Source organism: Rhipicephalus microplus, chromosome 5, assembly GCF_043290135.1.
Source record: "Rhipicephalus microplus isolate Deutch F79 chromosome 5, USDA_Rmic, whole genome shotgun sequence".
Classification (NCBI taxonomy): Eukaryota; Metazoa; Arthropoda; class Arachnida; order Ixodida; family Ixodidae; genus Rhipicephalus; species Rhipicephalus microplus.
The window spans coordinates 186,635,881-186,652,399 of record NC_134704.1 but is presented as its reverse complement, the minus strand read 5'-3'; the positions used below and the strand labels follow the sequence as shown (position 1 = coordinate 186,652,399).

At 47.4% G+C, this 16,519-nt stretch overlaps 1 protein-coding gene across 4 annotated transcripts in view; it reads right to left on the bottom strand.

Annotated features, from left to right (window-relative positions):
- Bem46 (abhydrolase domain containing 13-like protein Bem46) overlaps positions 1 to 16,519 on the bottom strand; it is a 143,483-nt gene that overhangs the window by 76,028 nt on the left and 50,936 nt on the right. For all 4 annotated transcript variants that reach the window (XR_012895527.1, XM_075896299.1, XM_075896300.1 and 1 more), the window contains exons 3-5: positions 14,670 to 14,770; positions 13,141 to 13,394; positions 8,748 to 8,852 (exon numbers count right to left, since the gene is read on the bottom strand). Coding sequence is in view for 3 of the 4 variants with exons in the window: in XM_075896299.1 (XP_075752414.1) it covers positions 8,748 to 8,852; positions 13,141 to 13,394; positions 14,670 to 14,770 (460 nt within the window). In the remaining variant the exon portion in view is untranslated. The remainder of the gene's footprint in view (positions 1 to 8,747; positions 8,853 to 13,140; positions 13,395 to 14,669; positions 14,771 to 16,519) is intronic.

Here is a 16,519-nt window from a genome sequence, read left to right as displayed (position 1 = left end):
TCAGAAATTAATGCATAGAAATGCTGTGCACTATATAGTGCTGGTAATAGTGGTTACGCTTAAAATATTAATTATATTGTGTATCCTTTTTTGTATATTCATTAATGTGTGGTAATTATTTTTACCACTAATAAAGTGTTTTGGGTTAATGATTGATTTGTGGGGTTTAACATACTAATACCACCATATGATTACCGTATTTTCGCACGTATAACCCGCACCAAAAACCCAAAAATTTCAGTGGCAAAGTGGAGGTGCGGATAATACGGGGGGGTTTTCCTATAGTGCTGCTTCACAGTAATGCGTGTTGTGCTGTGAAGCCCCTTAACAGTGTAGTGAAGGCTACGGAGGCGGTTTCCGCAAATTCGTGTTGCTCCGCAAGTAGCACGGCAGCTTGCGGCTGATTTTGGTTTCCCTTGCTTGCATCGTTGAAGCATTTAGAAAAAACATTTGGGGAGAGACGATTCGATTGTTCAGTGTAAAGTCTCACTGTCACACCACAAGTATATTTTTTGGACGTTCGCGGCCGCTCAGTGACCCTCCATATGTCCCTACGTCACGGACGCCATGTTTACTTTTGGAAAGGGCTTGCCGAAAAGGTGGTGCTGTCTAAGAAAGTTCCATAATAAATAAAGCAGTATTTATTTCAGCAAGGTAAATGAGGTGTTATAGTGCCTATAGAGATATTATCAGTTATGGTGACCCCGCTACTAACTGCAGCGGACGATCACCGCGGGTTCACGCTTAGCGAGCCACAGGGCCGCTACTCCGTTACTCGCGTGTAGCGCACCACTCCGCGCGCGCTCAACTAATAAGGTGTTTAGTGCGGCGCGATAAACAGACAGTGTTCTAATGCAAAATGCACAACACTTTATTGCCTCTGGCAGCACCCCGAACAACAGTACAACGTCCGCTCCCGAGACGCGGGTAGCAAAGGCACCCACACGCGGACGTTCGCAATAAGGGGAAAACCGCGAGCACGTCGCAGCTGGCAATGGCGAGCTTTGACACGCCGGTCGAGAAAAGGTCCCTCGCGGCTATGCTGCGCACTCTCACGATGGCCAATGGGCCTGGTCGCGAGTGTTAGGGCAAACCTCGTACGCGTTGGCCTACGGCAAGTGCGGCTCGTTGTGGTACGACCACTTCAAGCACTAGGCACCGCTGTGGGCTTAGCGTACGCTACCGAAGCTAGCACTCAAGTAAACACGCCTGTCGAGGTGCCCAAGGCCACCCCAGGCAGGCTACAGTCCGGCGATTCCCTAAGGGGACGCGGACGAAGGAAAACACGTGCTTACCCGGCGCCGACCACGAAAAAGAGAGCACTCCCTCGGCGCGCGCTTCCCGCGTGCCGTGCCCGCACGTGGCGCCATCTATCGCCACGTGGTGTTAACAGAGCAGGAAAGCAAAAGGGTGTGGCCGTGTGGCGGAATGCCCGCGAAATGGTCGCGGGCGCGCCTCAGATCCCCACACAGTAAATTAATGTACTACTTTTTGACGCGGTAGCAGGCATGCATTTCGGTTGTGTTGTTTCCAGGGTGCTGTTACAGTGTACTAGAAGGGGTAGTGCTGTCAAGTTGTCGCCGAGTGTGAGCGCCCTTTACTTCGCTGATACCAGTAGTTCTCCACATCTCGACCCATTCGCCAAGCCGAAGTCGATCTGTTCTGTCACCATGAGTAGCGCACGGTGGCAGGCCTTCACGGCACAGCAAAAGCTTAAGATCATCGTCGTCGCCTAGGAATTTGGAAATCCCGAAGCGGGAAGACGGCACAATGTGGACGAGTCCTGCATGCGACTGTGGAGAAAGAAGAAAAAGAGCTTACAAGCCACGCACCGCGACCGTAGGTCATTTCGCGGCCCCAAGACCGGTGCCTACCCTGAGCTGAAGGCGGAGCTAGTAAAGTTCATCGAATATCTGAGAAGCAGGGGTCACGCCGTATCGACCGAGATGGCCCAAGTCGAAGCGCGGCGACCTTCAAGGGAGCTAGGTGTCACACCGGTCCCGTTAATTCGGGAGGCGATCGCCGGGCTAATTCCAAGGGCCGAAGTATCGGCCCCCCGAACCGCACCACGAAAGCGTGGACAATTTAAAAGTGGTCCTTTTTGGCGTGCCAGCGGACGCCGGCTGTGGCCCAAAGAACAAGTCAGAGTCGAGAGTTGATAAACAAACAAATTATATTCTCAATAATGGCAGATCGAAAACAATACACAAAAATGCACACTCCACAATAGTTGCATACAATATGTCACCAATCAAACCAATCAATCAACGTACTACACAATACAATCAGCCACACTTGAAACAACGGACACGGACAAGAATACGCACTACAATGCAGCCGCATGCATTGAACAACCAAGACACTTAAAGACTAAAGAGATAGAAAACCTATTCAGTCCAAAGTTCTTGGAACCAAAGTCTAGATGATACTCTTCCGAGAATCACTCACTCAAAGTCCAGCGTTGTTGTCGTTCCGCTGCCCCCTGAAGTTTCTCTTCCAGGAAACCTCGCGTCTTCAATTGGCCACTCTTCAAACTTCAACCTCTTCGCCGGAAACACGTCGGCTTCACACACGCAGCTGTTGCCACGCGTCTTCGCTCGATAGCGGTAAACACACGCTCTTGCCTGTAGCTCGAGCCTTCACCCCTCAGGTGGAAATCCTCTTCATTTCCTGCTTCGTCCCTACGGACAAAACATTCGCCGACTACATGGCGGAATCCCTTCGCACTCTGGCGCTACTTCCGTCTTCTCCTGATCTCTCGTCTCCGCTGCTCGGTTAAATACCTTCCGCACGACATTCCAGAAAGTTCTCCTCATTTCGTCGGCGCGATGCGTAGTGGAGGCTGGGGAGAGGCGCGAGACTGTACGGGGGCCGTCCCCGACAGATGACTCAACTCGGCATATACGCCCCTTTCCTTCTGGAAATTTCTAGCGCTTGCCCGGCCGCCGCTGTGGGGTGAGGAGGTTCATCGGCGAAGCCACGCTTCCAAGAGGAGAGGCGTCGCGCGCCCGGGGAGCCTTGGATGCTTGTTTTCTCTTTTCTTTTTTTTTTTTCGTTGACCTCGCCGCGTCTCTCTGGGTGCGTTATCGCAAGAATTTGGCGGCGCGCCCGTTTTTAGCGCTCGTTCTGTGACACTGCCCCCCACTTTAAGAATATTATCTCATAATATTCAAAACCACACAAACGAGCGCGAACAGTCACCACACACTCTGAAAGACTGTAACACAAACCGTCGCTCATGACACTTCACATTCGCAATAGATCGCTCAATACAATCTTACATTGTAGTTCAATTCCACAACACATGAAATATAGCCACAGGTACACGACTACAACACTTCATCACTCATTCCAAACAATACAAACGTACAAAGTTCTCTCATTACAACAATTATACAACACTATACATCACACCACAGCATAGACACTTCGACACCTGTGACACAGGATAACACAACATTAACACAACATATGGCACTCGGCACTGCCAAACACATTCTGATTCGACTTCAGCACTTATCCTGTGTATTTCGAGCTGCGCTTGCGTCCTTTCTTGCGGTGCTCGCTCGATCTCTTCTCGTTTTTCCTTGTTCTTTTTCGGCGAGCCTTCTCCAACGACGGGGTCTGAGGCGGCGTCTCAGCCATTGTTGTCACTTCTGACACTGTTAACGGGTGATAACGCTCAACCGATCCTGTCACCCGCTTGTTCACGTCCCGACATTTGGCCTGGCTGACCAACTCCGTCTTCTTTGCACTGTCGGTCGGTTGAGGTCGTGCTGACGTAAGTCCAGTTGCCCGGCCCGTGAACTCGTTCAACACGATCATCTTATCATTCATAGTCCCTTGCACCGCGGCTTCACCTTGGGCTCGAGTGGGATCCGTCACGGGTTGCTCCTCCACTGTATCTCGCGGTCGTTGGGTTGGCGAGGGCTCTATCTTAAGGTCTTCTCCCAAACATTCCGGATAATTCGGTCCTCGCGCCCCGTCGATGTTTCCGATGACAAGGTCGTAAAGGGGGGTCGTCATACATAGAGCCGTAACCTTCCCGCTGAAGTATGGAGTTTCAACCTCAATCTCTGCTTCGGGAAGCATCCGAACTGTACGGTCAATTAAGCAAACCGGTTTCGTTTTGCCTGTTAACTCACTTTCCCGTACCAAGTTTCCCCGCACTATAACAGTGGAGCTGCCGGTATCTCTTAACACCGTAATCTTTTTGCCCGCAACTTTTCCAGGCAGCGTTGGCATTCCTTTCGTAACACCGGTTGGCTGTTTTGACATTACAGCACCCACAATAGGAATTTTCTCCCCATTCTTCAACTCTACGAATCCATCGGTGACGGCATTATTATCAGATTTCGGTGCCGCTTGCATACAAGATACCTGGTGAGTTTGACTCACTCCGTTCCGACAAGCGTCTGCTTTGTGCCCAGTCTGACCACACTTAAAACATTTTACTGCCGTAGGGCTCGTAAAGATTGTTCGACAGTTTTTCGCGCGATGACCCACTCGGTTGCACAGAAAACATCGCGGAATGCTCTCTGGTGCACGCTTCTTTTCTTCGGGAGCCAATTTCTTCGAATCATCGGGACAATCCTTCTTGACCTTGGCCAAATTAGTTCCACCTTGCGCTTCCAAGAATTGATCAGCCAATTCAAGCATTCCTTCAAGTGACTCAGCCTTCCTCTCTTTCAAGTACAGCGACAGGCTTGGGTGGCAACTAGAAAGAAATTGTTCTCTAATTAGGAGCTCTCTAAGTTCATCGTACTCCTGCGCTGTCCCTGAAAGTTCAATCCATCTGTCGAAATAATGGCAAAGTCGGGCGGCATACTGCGTAGCCGTCTCACCATCAGCTGGCTTTCCTGTCCGAAATCTGTCCCGGAAACCTTCTACAGTAAATCTAAATCGCTTTAGCAAAGCAGCTTTCACCTTTGCATAGTTGGCTGCATCGGTCGGCGTCAGCCTACCGTACACACTGAGCGCTTCACCACTCAAGCAAGTACTCAAAGCAGTTGCCCATTGATGTTCCGGCCAATTCTGGCTCTTCGCAATCGTCTCAAATCGGTGAAGGTACGCGTCAAGGTCGTCCTTCCTTTCATCAAACGCCACGAGCAGCTTGCTTGGGTTCAAGCTGAAGCCATGATCTTCCCGTTCGCTGCTTTCAACTCTAGCTTGGACGGGAGTTTCACTTCGCTGTTGCAAACGGAGCCGCTCGAGTTCCATCTCGTGCTGCCGCTTCCGTTCCCTTTCAGCCATCTCCGCTTCTCTTTCTTCTTTCGCCCTCTCAGCTGCCAGTTTTTCTCTCTCCAGCTCCAACTTCAATTGCTGCTCTCTTTCTTCTCTCGCCCTTTCGGCTGCCAACTTTTCTCTCTCCAGCTCCAACTTCAATTGCTTCTCTCTTTCTTCTTTCGCTCTCTCAGCTGCCAACCTCTCTCGCTCCAACTCAGCTGCTTTTTCTTCCTTGGCTCTCTCAGCTGCCAACCTATCTCTCTCCACCGCCTCTTTCTCCTTCTGGCTTACCCATTTCCGTAGTTCGGCGCCAGAAAGTCCCATCTTCTCACCAAGAGCAACTAACTTTTCGAGATCCATGGTGTCTCGCAAATAAAACCTTGCCACGAGCAAAAAGTATCTGCCTGAATCAGTCTATCGGAACACTCTCCTGCACTCGTTAACGAGAACACTGAGCAACACACAAAATCGTTCCGATAGCACTATCAACAACTCGAGGCTCTTTCTCACTACTTTGGACACACTGTGCACCAAAGGTCCTGTCGCGGACGCCAGATTAATTGTCACACCGGTCCCGTTAATTCGGGAGGCGATCGCCGGGCTAATTCCAAGGGCCGAAGTATCGGCCCCCCGAACCGCACCACGAAAGCGTGGACAATTTAGAAGTGGTCCTTTTTGGCGCGCCAGCGGACGCCGGCTGTGGCCCAAAGAACAAGTCAGAGCCGAGAGTTGATAAACAAACAAATTATATTCTCAATAATGGCAGATCGAAAACAATACACAAAAATGCACACTCCACAATAGTTGCATACAATATGTCACCAATCAAACCAATCAATCAACGTACTACACAATACAATCAGCCACACTTGAAACAACGGACACGGACAACAATACGCACTACAATGCAGCCGCATGCATTGAACAACCAAGACACTTAAAGACTAAAGAGATAGAAAACCTATTCAGTCCAAAGTTCTTGGAACCAAAGTCTAGATGATACTCTTCCGAGAATCACTCACTCAAAGTCCAGCGTTGTTGTCGTTCCGCTGCCCCCTGAAGTTTCTCTTCCAGGAAACCTCGTGTCTTCAATTGGCCACTCTTCAAACTTCAACCTCTTCGCCGGAAACACGTCGGCTTCACACACGCAGCTGTTGCCACGCGTCTTCGCTCGATAGCGGTAAACACACGCTCTTGCCTGTAGCTCGAGCCTTCACCCCTCAGGTGGAAATCCTCTTCATTTCCTGCTTCGTCCCTACGGACAAACATTCACTGACTACACGGCGGAATCCCTACGCACTCTGGCGCTACTTCCGTCTTCTCCTGATCTCTCGTCTCCGCTGCTCGGTTAAATACCTTCCGCACGACATTCCAGAAAGTTCTCCTCATTTCGTCGGCGCGATGCGTAGCGGAGGCTGGGGAGAGGCGCGAGACTGTACGGGGGCCGTCCCCGACAGATGACTCAACTCGGCATATACGCCCCTTTCCTTCTGGAAATTTCTAGCGCTTGCCCGGCCGCCGCTGTGGGGTGAGGAGGTTCATCGGCGAAGCCACGCTTCCAAGAGGAGAGGCGTCGCGCGCCCGGGAAGCCTTGGATGCTTGTTTTCTCTTTTCTTTTTTTTTTTCCGTTGACCTCGCCGCGTCTCTCTGGGCGCGTTATCGCAAGAATTTGGCGGCGCGCCCGTTTTTAGCGCTCGTTCTGTGACACTAGGCCTACCTCACGAGTTCCGTGCGAGCCGCGGATCGCTGCACCGCTTTATGAAGCGGCAAGGGCCCTCAATCAGACAGCGGACTACAATGTGTCAAGGCTTGCCGGCTTCTTATGAGGAGAAGCTGCTCAAGTACCAGAGATATGTAATTGGCCTGCGAAAGCAGCACAATTACATTTTCTCACAAATCGGCAATGCGGATGAAACTCCTGTTTATTTTGAAATGCCATCGGACACAATGATTGAGAAGACGGGCAGCAGTTCGGTGAGCGTGCTGACCGGCGGGAACACGAAACTGCGCATCACAGTCTTGCTTTGTGCCCTCGCCGACGGCACGCAACTGCGACTGTATGTCATCTCTAAAAGGAAAACTCTACCAAAGGTTCATTTGCCTGCCAGTGTGGTGGTGCGCGCACACGAGAACGCGTGGTTGAACAGAGACTTGTTTGCAGACTGGATCAAGATGGTATGGGAGAAGAGGCCCGGTGCGATGCTCGCAAAGAGGTCCATGCTCGTTCTTGATTCGTTCCGCGGCCACACAACTGAGGAAGTGAAGGACCGCCTTTCACGCAACGGCACCGACTTAGTTGTTATACCCGGTGGAATGACGTCAATGTTGCAGCCTCTAGATGTGTCGCTTAACAAGCCCTTCAAAGCGCATGTCAAGCGCTATTACACTGAGTGGATGGCCGAAGACTGCTACGACTTGACGCCGACAGGACGAGTCCTAAGGCCTGATATTGCCCTATTCTGCAAGTGGATTGTCGAGGCATGGAAGGCCATTCCAGATGAGATGGTGCGAAAAAGTTTCAAGAAATGCTGCATCACAAACAACATGGATGGAACCGAGGATGACCTTGTGCATAATAGTGAGGACTGCGGCTCAAGTGATAGCTCTAGCGAGAGCAGCGCCAGTGAGTGAATTGTGACTGGCCTTGCAGACAGCGTATTCTGCTTGCTAAATAAAGCTTTTTCTGTCTACATATGTGCTATGTTGCTTGAGCAGTAGCTTTTGTACAGCCTTTCCTGTATATTAAATGTGCGGGCAATACGCGAGAATTTTTTTTTCTTTCTTGGTGAGCTGAAAGTGGGGGTGCGGATTATATGCAGGGGCGGGTTATACGTGCAAAACTACAGTATGATAGACGCTGTAGTGAAGGGCTTCGGAAATTTTGACCACCTGGGGTTCTTTAACGTGCACTCAAATCTGAGCACACGGGCCTACAACATTTCCGCCTCCATCGGAAATGCAGCCGCCACAGCCAGGATTCGATCCCGCGACCTGCGGGTCAGCAGCCAGCAGTGCTACGACCTTAGCAACTAGACCACCGCGACGGGGAAAGTGTTTTGGGTTAAATCTGCCTTCAGTTCCCATTATGTTTATTTTGTGCAACTATTTTTCGAATTTTCATACCAAACCTAACATATAACAAAATCCTCTTTATAACAATTTTTTAAAGAAATTGGTCAATTTCGTTATATCCAGGTTTAACTGTACTTGATTTTCCTAATAAAAAAAAGTCAATAAACAAGGTTTTGCAGTTTAAACACTTTTGGATACAGCTGAATCCCTATGTACAAGACACTGATGTAACGAACCAACAGGTACAAGTGACAGGAGAGTGCGTGCATTAAAATAAGGCTCCGTAAGAAATTGCATACAAGGTACCCAGCTTATAAGAGACAACTCATCTAAAAGACAAGAATTTCTCCCTTTACAAAGGGGGTAGTCTTCTTGAAACCTTTAAGGTGATTCACACATTTTTAGAAGGTCTTGCCAGGCCAGTGCCAGAAGTAACAAGTGCAACCTACCTGGTAAAGCCGCTGTGTCATTGAAGGTGGAATGAGGGCATCTGACAGGCCGCAAACAAACAGTATGGGCACAGTCACCTTGGGTACCTTGTCGATAGACCGAAACTGCAAGGTGATTGCACGGTGTATATTCTGTACAGACCATAATCAACACCCCACACATGCTCAAAATCGCCACACTCAAAACAAAGAATATGTTTCGTGCCCTGCAAACATCACAAACTTCGTTGCAAGTCCTTGGGTAGTACTTTACAATTCTAACATGTTATGACACGTTGTTGAAATGTTATTTGAAAGCTGTCAGGGAAGCCTGCCAAGTCACTACACTCGCTGCTTTATTTGATGCTGCATGTTGAGGATTCTTTACAAGAAAATAGCCAAACCGTCTCGTCTCAAGCCATCTTGGCAGGCACAATAATGCGATTGATCAAATATGTCTTGGTGCAGCTCCTGAGGCCACTAAAATGTTACTCTTAAGCAGCGGATCATGATCGGCCTTTCAGAGAAGTTACCAGTCCGACATTTTGAAAAACAAGTATTTCAGTCTCCAAGCTGGAGCAGCTCTGCCACATTTTACAAAATCAATATATGGAAACATGCATGCAAGTTATTTAAAATGCCCTAAAACATAAAAATCGGCTTTCTGTTCATTGTCTTCCTGAGCCAAGACATGAGCTTCTTTAGCTTTGCTATCTCAGGCCATCTAACATTTCCTTGTGAAATATATTGTAATTCAATAAAGCTCTTCCTGCTGCTTCATTATTTGAAGTGCTGGAAATGCATAAATTTTTTACCGATTCTGTTCAAAATATTTCCGATGACCTTCAAGCTTTTTAGTACAGCATGAGCACTCATTGCTTACTTTGTACTTCACGCCATGCTTCATGAACTGACTTATGAGGCTTGTTAATAAAACAGATGGACAGTTGCTAATCACACACAGAATTTAATAATTAATAGGTCATATGTCGAAAATGTACATAGTTCTCTACACTTGCACAAGGCTTCACGTTTCACAAGTTCTTTAAACGGCCCGTAAACCACGCAGAGGTCGAAATTCAGTTCCGATGAGCAAATTGTGCATGAGTGTACAACGAACACCGAGCTGCGAGAATTTTTCAAAACGGTGCAGCACTAGCGGAGTTAGATGCGTTTGATTATCGAAACCATGATGATCACTTTTTTCGCTCTCTCCTGCGCTACCCTCGTTTGGTATCCTCTCCCAAAGCCGCCTTGCCCTCTCGCCGAGTGCCCCTCCCATGCCACTCCCAAGCTCGCGTGGCATACATCATTGCCGACGTGCTGCTTGAAACACCATCTACTTCCAGTTGTCGCAACTCCATCAGTTGTGTTGTAGCTGCGTGCTTGTTGGCAAACCGCGACTGCCATGCCTATACGAATCATGCTGCTATGAACCCTGCGTTGTGCACATGCTTTCAAAGAATTGACAATGGGATGGACCCATATAGAAACACACCGTGCTTGACAACCTCTGCACGATATGAGGAGCCGCCACCACCGCCTTCCCCCGATCATGGCAATGATATGCGTTGGTACGTACGTTTTGCAATGTTTGCCCTATCGCAAAACACTCGGATTTAGTTCGCGCAGTAGCATTACAGGTTGCAGTAGCTGATTTGTGAGCGGGCGCACGCACACAGGGAACACTACGAACAACAAGCAGAGCAGACAGCTACTTGCAGACTGACTAGAAGTCGTAGGCCCTCGCTTGACCGATCACAGCATATTTGGATCGGCGTGTCAGAGACATTGGAACAGCGCATCACGCGAAAACCCGAGAGGCCCCGAAGGAAGAAGGGATTGTTTCTTAGAATTTGTGATGCGCCAGCGCCTCGTAGCGCTACCACGTAAAGGGTTTGTACAGGTTTCCAAAGCGAAAATTCAAGGATACTTAAGGACTCAAAGCAGCATGCAAAGTTTGAATTGTTTCACTCAAGAATTGTCAGAAACGAGCAATAATGCACTTACAATAAATATATGAATATAGCGATTATAACAAAAACATCTAGTCTTAATATTGTCTCAAGATCAGAACACAAAGTTTACAAAAAGCGGTTGAGATTTTTTTAGTATAGGGGGATTGCACAGAGCCTTGATCTACTAGGGGGGCAATACCATCCCCGTATTATTTTGAAGGTCTGTTAATACGTGCAGTCTCGCTGCCTAGGCTTCGGCACGCAGGAGTTGTTCCGTAGGTCTCTAGACATCCACGTTGCCGTATGGATCTCAGACGCAGCACGTGCAGCAAGCTTTTTGTGTGCTACAACTACGCATAGCTCTGAAATAGCATCAGCGAGTATCGTCCATTGTCGTGTTATTTAAGTAATGTAAAGACGAGTAAATGTATATCTTAATAATGTTAATATTGAGTAGCCTGGATCACTCTGCAAGTACTAAACAGTAAAAAAGGAAACTCGCAAACACAGAAATGAAGTCTTACAACAGAGATTGAGATTACTACATTCTGACCTCTGTGAAGTTTACTGAAGAGATTCAAAACAATCAGCATAACGACATTTCACTTACATAAAGATAAATAAATTTGTGTTTTCTCGCAGTTTCTAGCACAATAATTACAGCTGTACACAATGATCTACCACTCCAAGTGAGCGGCACACCAGTAGCACAAAATAAATTTTTCGTTAGCAAAATGAGAGAGAGGGAAGGCAGAGATGTTTATTAGTTAGACATAACCAGTATGCTACCCTGCACAGGGGGAAGCCGCACAAAAAGTGCTGCGACTTCCCCAGCGTGTGTAAAGCCCTTGGCGATGCTTGGGTCGCAAACAGTGCACGGTTAGAAAAAGTTGGCCATGCCCACCAGGGAAATCACCGACCTATAAAGGCCTGACCCCACGTAAGCGGTTCAGCATTTCAGCATGTAGCTTTCTGACATGAAACTGCACCCTCTCCTTAGCTCTCCATATGGAGAGGGCCCGATGCCATGTCAAAAAGCTACAGGCTGATGGGCTTCAAGGCATATGTGTAGTCAGGCCTTAAAGGAGTGGTGCCACAATATTTGTGGCCCGCGCATTTTTTGTCGCAAGCGTTTCTTATAGCTCCAACAAGCACGATAGACGCACCAACATTCATTTACTCTCACCAAACACGTTAATATCACCTGATTGATGTTGACAATTGCCAATTTCTGTTTGTGGGCACCGAGTTGGTCAGGTACGTAGCAATGTAGGTGACTTAGTCACGTGATCGCACAAAGCTTTGCATGAGTTGTGCTGAGTACACTCTCGCACACGTGCCACAAAAGCACCTGCAAAGCAAACATGCCGCTAGTTGCAGCAGCGATGCTTTGCCGATACGCACATGGTGGAAGTTCGCAGATCACTGACCTCACTACATATCTGGTGTGATGTTGCTAAAACTTGTGTTGCCCTTTTTATAGAGCTACGTTGGTGTTGGATGCGCTCACTATAAGCCTCGATTGGAAGAATGAGCATTTAGGTACACTTTGTAAGTGACTTGAAATATATTTTAAACGTTTCTCGAGTCCAACCATACGTGTGGAGTGTCCTTGGATCCAGAGAAAACCCACACGACACTTTTTATAGCCTTAAAATTTGATATGAGCATTGGCTTGTCCACAGTTGACACTTGCAGCATGTTGCTCAAACACCAAGAAGTTAAAACTGTGACAGTGGTTAATTTGATTCACATTCATCCAGTGGATACATGTGTGCGTTTTTTTTTTTTTTTGGCATCCTTTTTAGTGTTTAAGCAGTATGCTTCCTGTGTCGAGCTGACAGTCGTTCATTAGCACTCGTCCTGTGTGAGCTTTTTTCGTGCGTTCTTTGCGCTTGAGTGGTGCTTTGCACGTATCGAGTTGCTTGCCCTTCTTTGTGTGACATTCTAATTACTTGCTATAGCATTTACTGCTTTGCCCTTGCCGCCAAACTTTTTTTTAATCACATGCATTTTTGCAAAATAGGACAATGTGCCCTCGGGCCATATTACTGCTTCGTAAATGGGGATTTTGACAGGTTGAAACACTGACATACCCCATTTAGGAGGTTACAATGTCGATACGAAAGTGCACTGCTCACGAAATTCAACAATTTTCAAGAGTGGCAAAAAATTCCAGGACTTTCAAGGGTCTTTAAAATAAATTTTTCAATTTCAAGAGTTTTCAAGGACCTGTACGCACCCTTCGTGTAGAATCGTTGAGCGTGACGGCATTCTGCACACGATGTGCGTGCTTACTTGAAATGTTTGAAAAAATATCAGAGGCAGTTCACAGGCCCTTTAACATGTACTGTTGACACGCGACATTTTATATTAACCTGTTGACACACGAACAGCCATCAGAGTCAAGAGTACATCCTCTTCTGGCCAAGCGGAGGCACCGTGTGTAGACCCACCTGGTTCTTGTAGCAGAAGTCTGGCAGCCACCGCAGCAGGCGCCATCCAAAGAGAACGCGTGCCATCTCGGGGATGGAGGAGAAGGTATTCTCCACAATGACCCCAAGCAGGTGCTGGGCCTGTTCGGGCCGGGAGGCCAAGTCCAACGCCACGGCTCCCCCCAGCGAGCGACCAAACACCAGCAGCCGTGTCTGATCCACACCGGGATGCGACAGCAGGTACTCAAGGCCCGCCTGTGCATCCAGGTAAAGCCCTGCAAAAGGTCTCACCTCCTGTTTGGCATGTTTTTTCTCAAGAAAAAAAAAAAAAGCAGGAATATACAAATGGACCCCAGGGAAAGAAAAAAATTTCATTTAAAGAAGGCAAAAGATTTTCTGGCAGTTTAAGAGAACAACCTTAAAGGGGTCCTATTAACACTTTTTCGGCATAATCAGAAAATACAGTCGAACGGTAGCTGAAGCTCCTGAGGACACACGAGCCCAACATCATAGGGCAGCACTCTGCCTACATTTAGAATGAATTCCTGAAGTCAACTAGAAATTGTTCAGTCTTCTTTCTACAAATGATGCCATGTGCTCAACTGACCATGCCTTACACAGTTAAATCCGCTCATAACGAACCTCGGTACAGTGAAATCTCAGTAGAACCAACCACACATTAACGAAATTTTCAGATGAACAAACTTTAAAAAAATTCCGCACCAACTGCTAATAGGTTTAATATAAAATTATTTCACTACTACGTACTGCAGAATACCGAACTTTTCAGAATAACCAGCGTTAATTTAGTTCTGTATCATATGACCGCCTCAGTACTACGAACTCCATCTTCTGAAATCCGTCAATGACCATTGGAGTGGTACGCAAGCAGACAACAAAACAAATGAACGCCTTGCTTCTCCAAAGACGTGCGACAATGCAGATGGGATAAAAAAAAAGGGCGACTTTTTTTTCTTTCTTTTTGTTGAAACGCCGACGCTGCAGGTTTACAAGCGCAGTGGTGAGGGCGAAGGTGCAGTGGCGAGGGTGAATTACACAGTTTACGCAGAGAGCTCAAATCAGTCGCTAAATTACCCTTGGAACTTGGTCTACCAGCCGAATGAGTTTGTAAAAAATCGTCAAAACCGTCTCAGGGTTTCTTTAAGCGTTGTGTTGCGCTAAGAGTGGTGTTCTTGGGATTGTAAAATTCTAGTTAACTAATACACGAAAATTGGTTTTCGAATACGCTAAACATTCAATGGTTCTCGAATACGCTAAACATTCAAACGACTTTAATACGCTAAACATTGAAAGGCATACAAATCTATTGCCACACACGAGCTCGGCAGCAATATGTAGCCCATCACCCCTCCCGAAAACCCATCGCACTCCTTTGGCCGTGATTCTACAGAGACTAGGAACAATTGTAGGACCGATACATATATGGCACCGGTTAATGACACAAGAGCCAGTGATGGCCAAAGAGAGCATGCATGGATGGATGACTGGCTATCTGGTTTGAGTAACGGTGGGCACTGTGCAGCACTGACCATCCTCACTGGGCGTTCCCTCACTGCGACCGTAGCCCCGGTACTCGAGCAGGAGAATGTTGCATCCACAGCGGTGGAAGAGGCCACCCACGTTCGGGAGCCTGCAGCAAGGTTGGCGGTCACTTGTTAGCAGAGCTCTATTAAAAACAACGATTGGTAAAATGGAAGAGCTGCAGAATGTGAGTACTGTACTTGAAGCTAAGTGTTTCATGGAAACACTGTGTCAGCATACACGGAATAAAATTCCGTGCATGTACACATTAACATTCTATATAGTATGTGCATTTGATCAAACACTATACTACTCTGTAGTTGCTTTCATTCGAATTTGTGCGTTAAGGCACATTAGCAATTGAAGCGTTCAGGTCATAGAAATATAAATAGTATTGGAACATGCACAGTCATCCATTGCATTTTCAGTGAACAAGTCCCATTAACTATTAGCATTTGCTAGAGCCAAGGGTGAGGAATTTATGCACTCAGCAAATTTTTAGTGCTTGTTGCCAATCAGTGATGTGGCCTAAGATCACATGAGTGGGATAAATAGAGCTCCAGAGGAGTCATTGAAAAGAGATACAGTACAGGCGAGTGACTGAAAATGTGGTCGTTGACTTGTTATTGAGTAGCCTTCGCTTAAGGTTTGACTCAAACATCATAGGCACAGCCCATTGTTTAGGTGGTTCATATGATGACGGATAATGTCGCCATGTCACAGTTCGGCTCAATCGTTAAAATAAATAAACCCATTCAGGCACATCGAAGAAGGCTGAGAAGCCCCATAATGTCTCACTCCTGGAACACTGCTGTCAATGCAACCAAGAAGGGCATGCTTCAAGCTGGGCAACTTTGCCAAATCGTTGCCCAGTACAACTCCCTTTCAGCTTTGTCAGAGGAGACGCTTGCTGCAAATCACAAAAGCTGTGGTTATAATGTCTGCATGAGTGTGGTTTGCGAGGCTCCCGCTGATCTTTGGTCTGATGGCAGCAAGGGCCCTGGGCTGCTTTTTCTGGTCACAAGTTCGTGCATGTTTGTCCGCACAGAAGCAGAAGCCTTAAATGTTACCAAAACCCTAACACCATACACCAAGTAAGAGGGCCCAAAGGGCCATCATAGAGCAATCAATGAATACGACTGTCAGCATGCATAACAAAGTATCTGAACCAAAGAAGTAACCGACACAAAAAGATGTTCACACAGCACAATCGAACATTTCAGAAATGTGCAGCATAAACCCTCTCCCCCCCCCCCAAAAAAAATTAAAATCTAGTCATAAACTAACCACCCATTTCATCTACTTATTACTGAACTCTTTCTCTCTCTCATACACACGCACAAATGCACACACACATGCAGCAATTTAAATAGTTCCAAGGAAACATGCCCTTGGTTTACATTTATGCTAACGCACAATTGCAGAAAAGGGTCTGTGGAACACACTGTCAAGCCACCCCTGTCCCAAGCATTCCATGAGGCCGAAGATGAAGCTCCAAATCTCCCTCCTTCTCCTCCTCCCAACCCACACCACGACATAGCTTTAAAAGGGTTCCGTAACATTTCTTCATCATTGTCGGAAAACACTGCCGACATGTAGTTCAAGCTCCTCAGAACACGTAAGCCAAGCATAGCGGAGCACGTTGCCTGCAATATCCTGAAAGTAAGCAAGAAATGTCTTCCTTTTCCCTTGCCAAATGATGCCATGCACCGCAGGCTGATTTGACCAATGTGAGTTGCTGAATTACTGAGGCCACCGCAAGATTCTGCCATGTGCTTGCGCGAGCGATTGTGATGAAACAGAAAGCAAGTAGCAAAAGACGAAAATAAAGTGTTCCAGGTCATGCCGTGCAATGAAC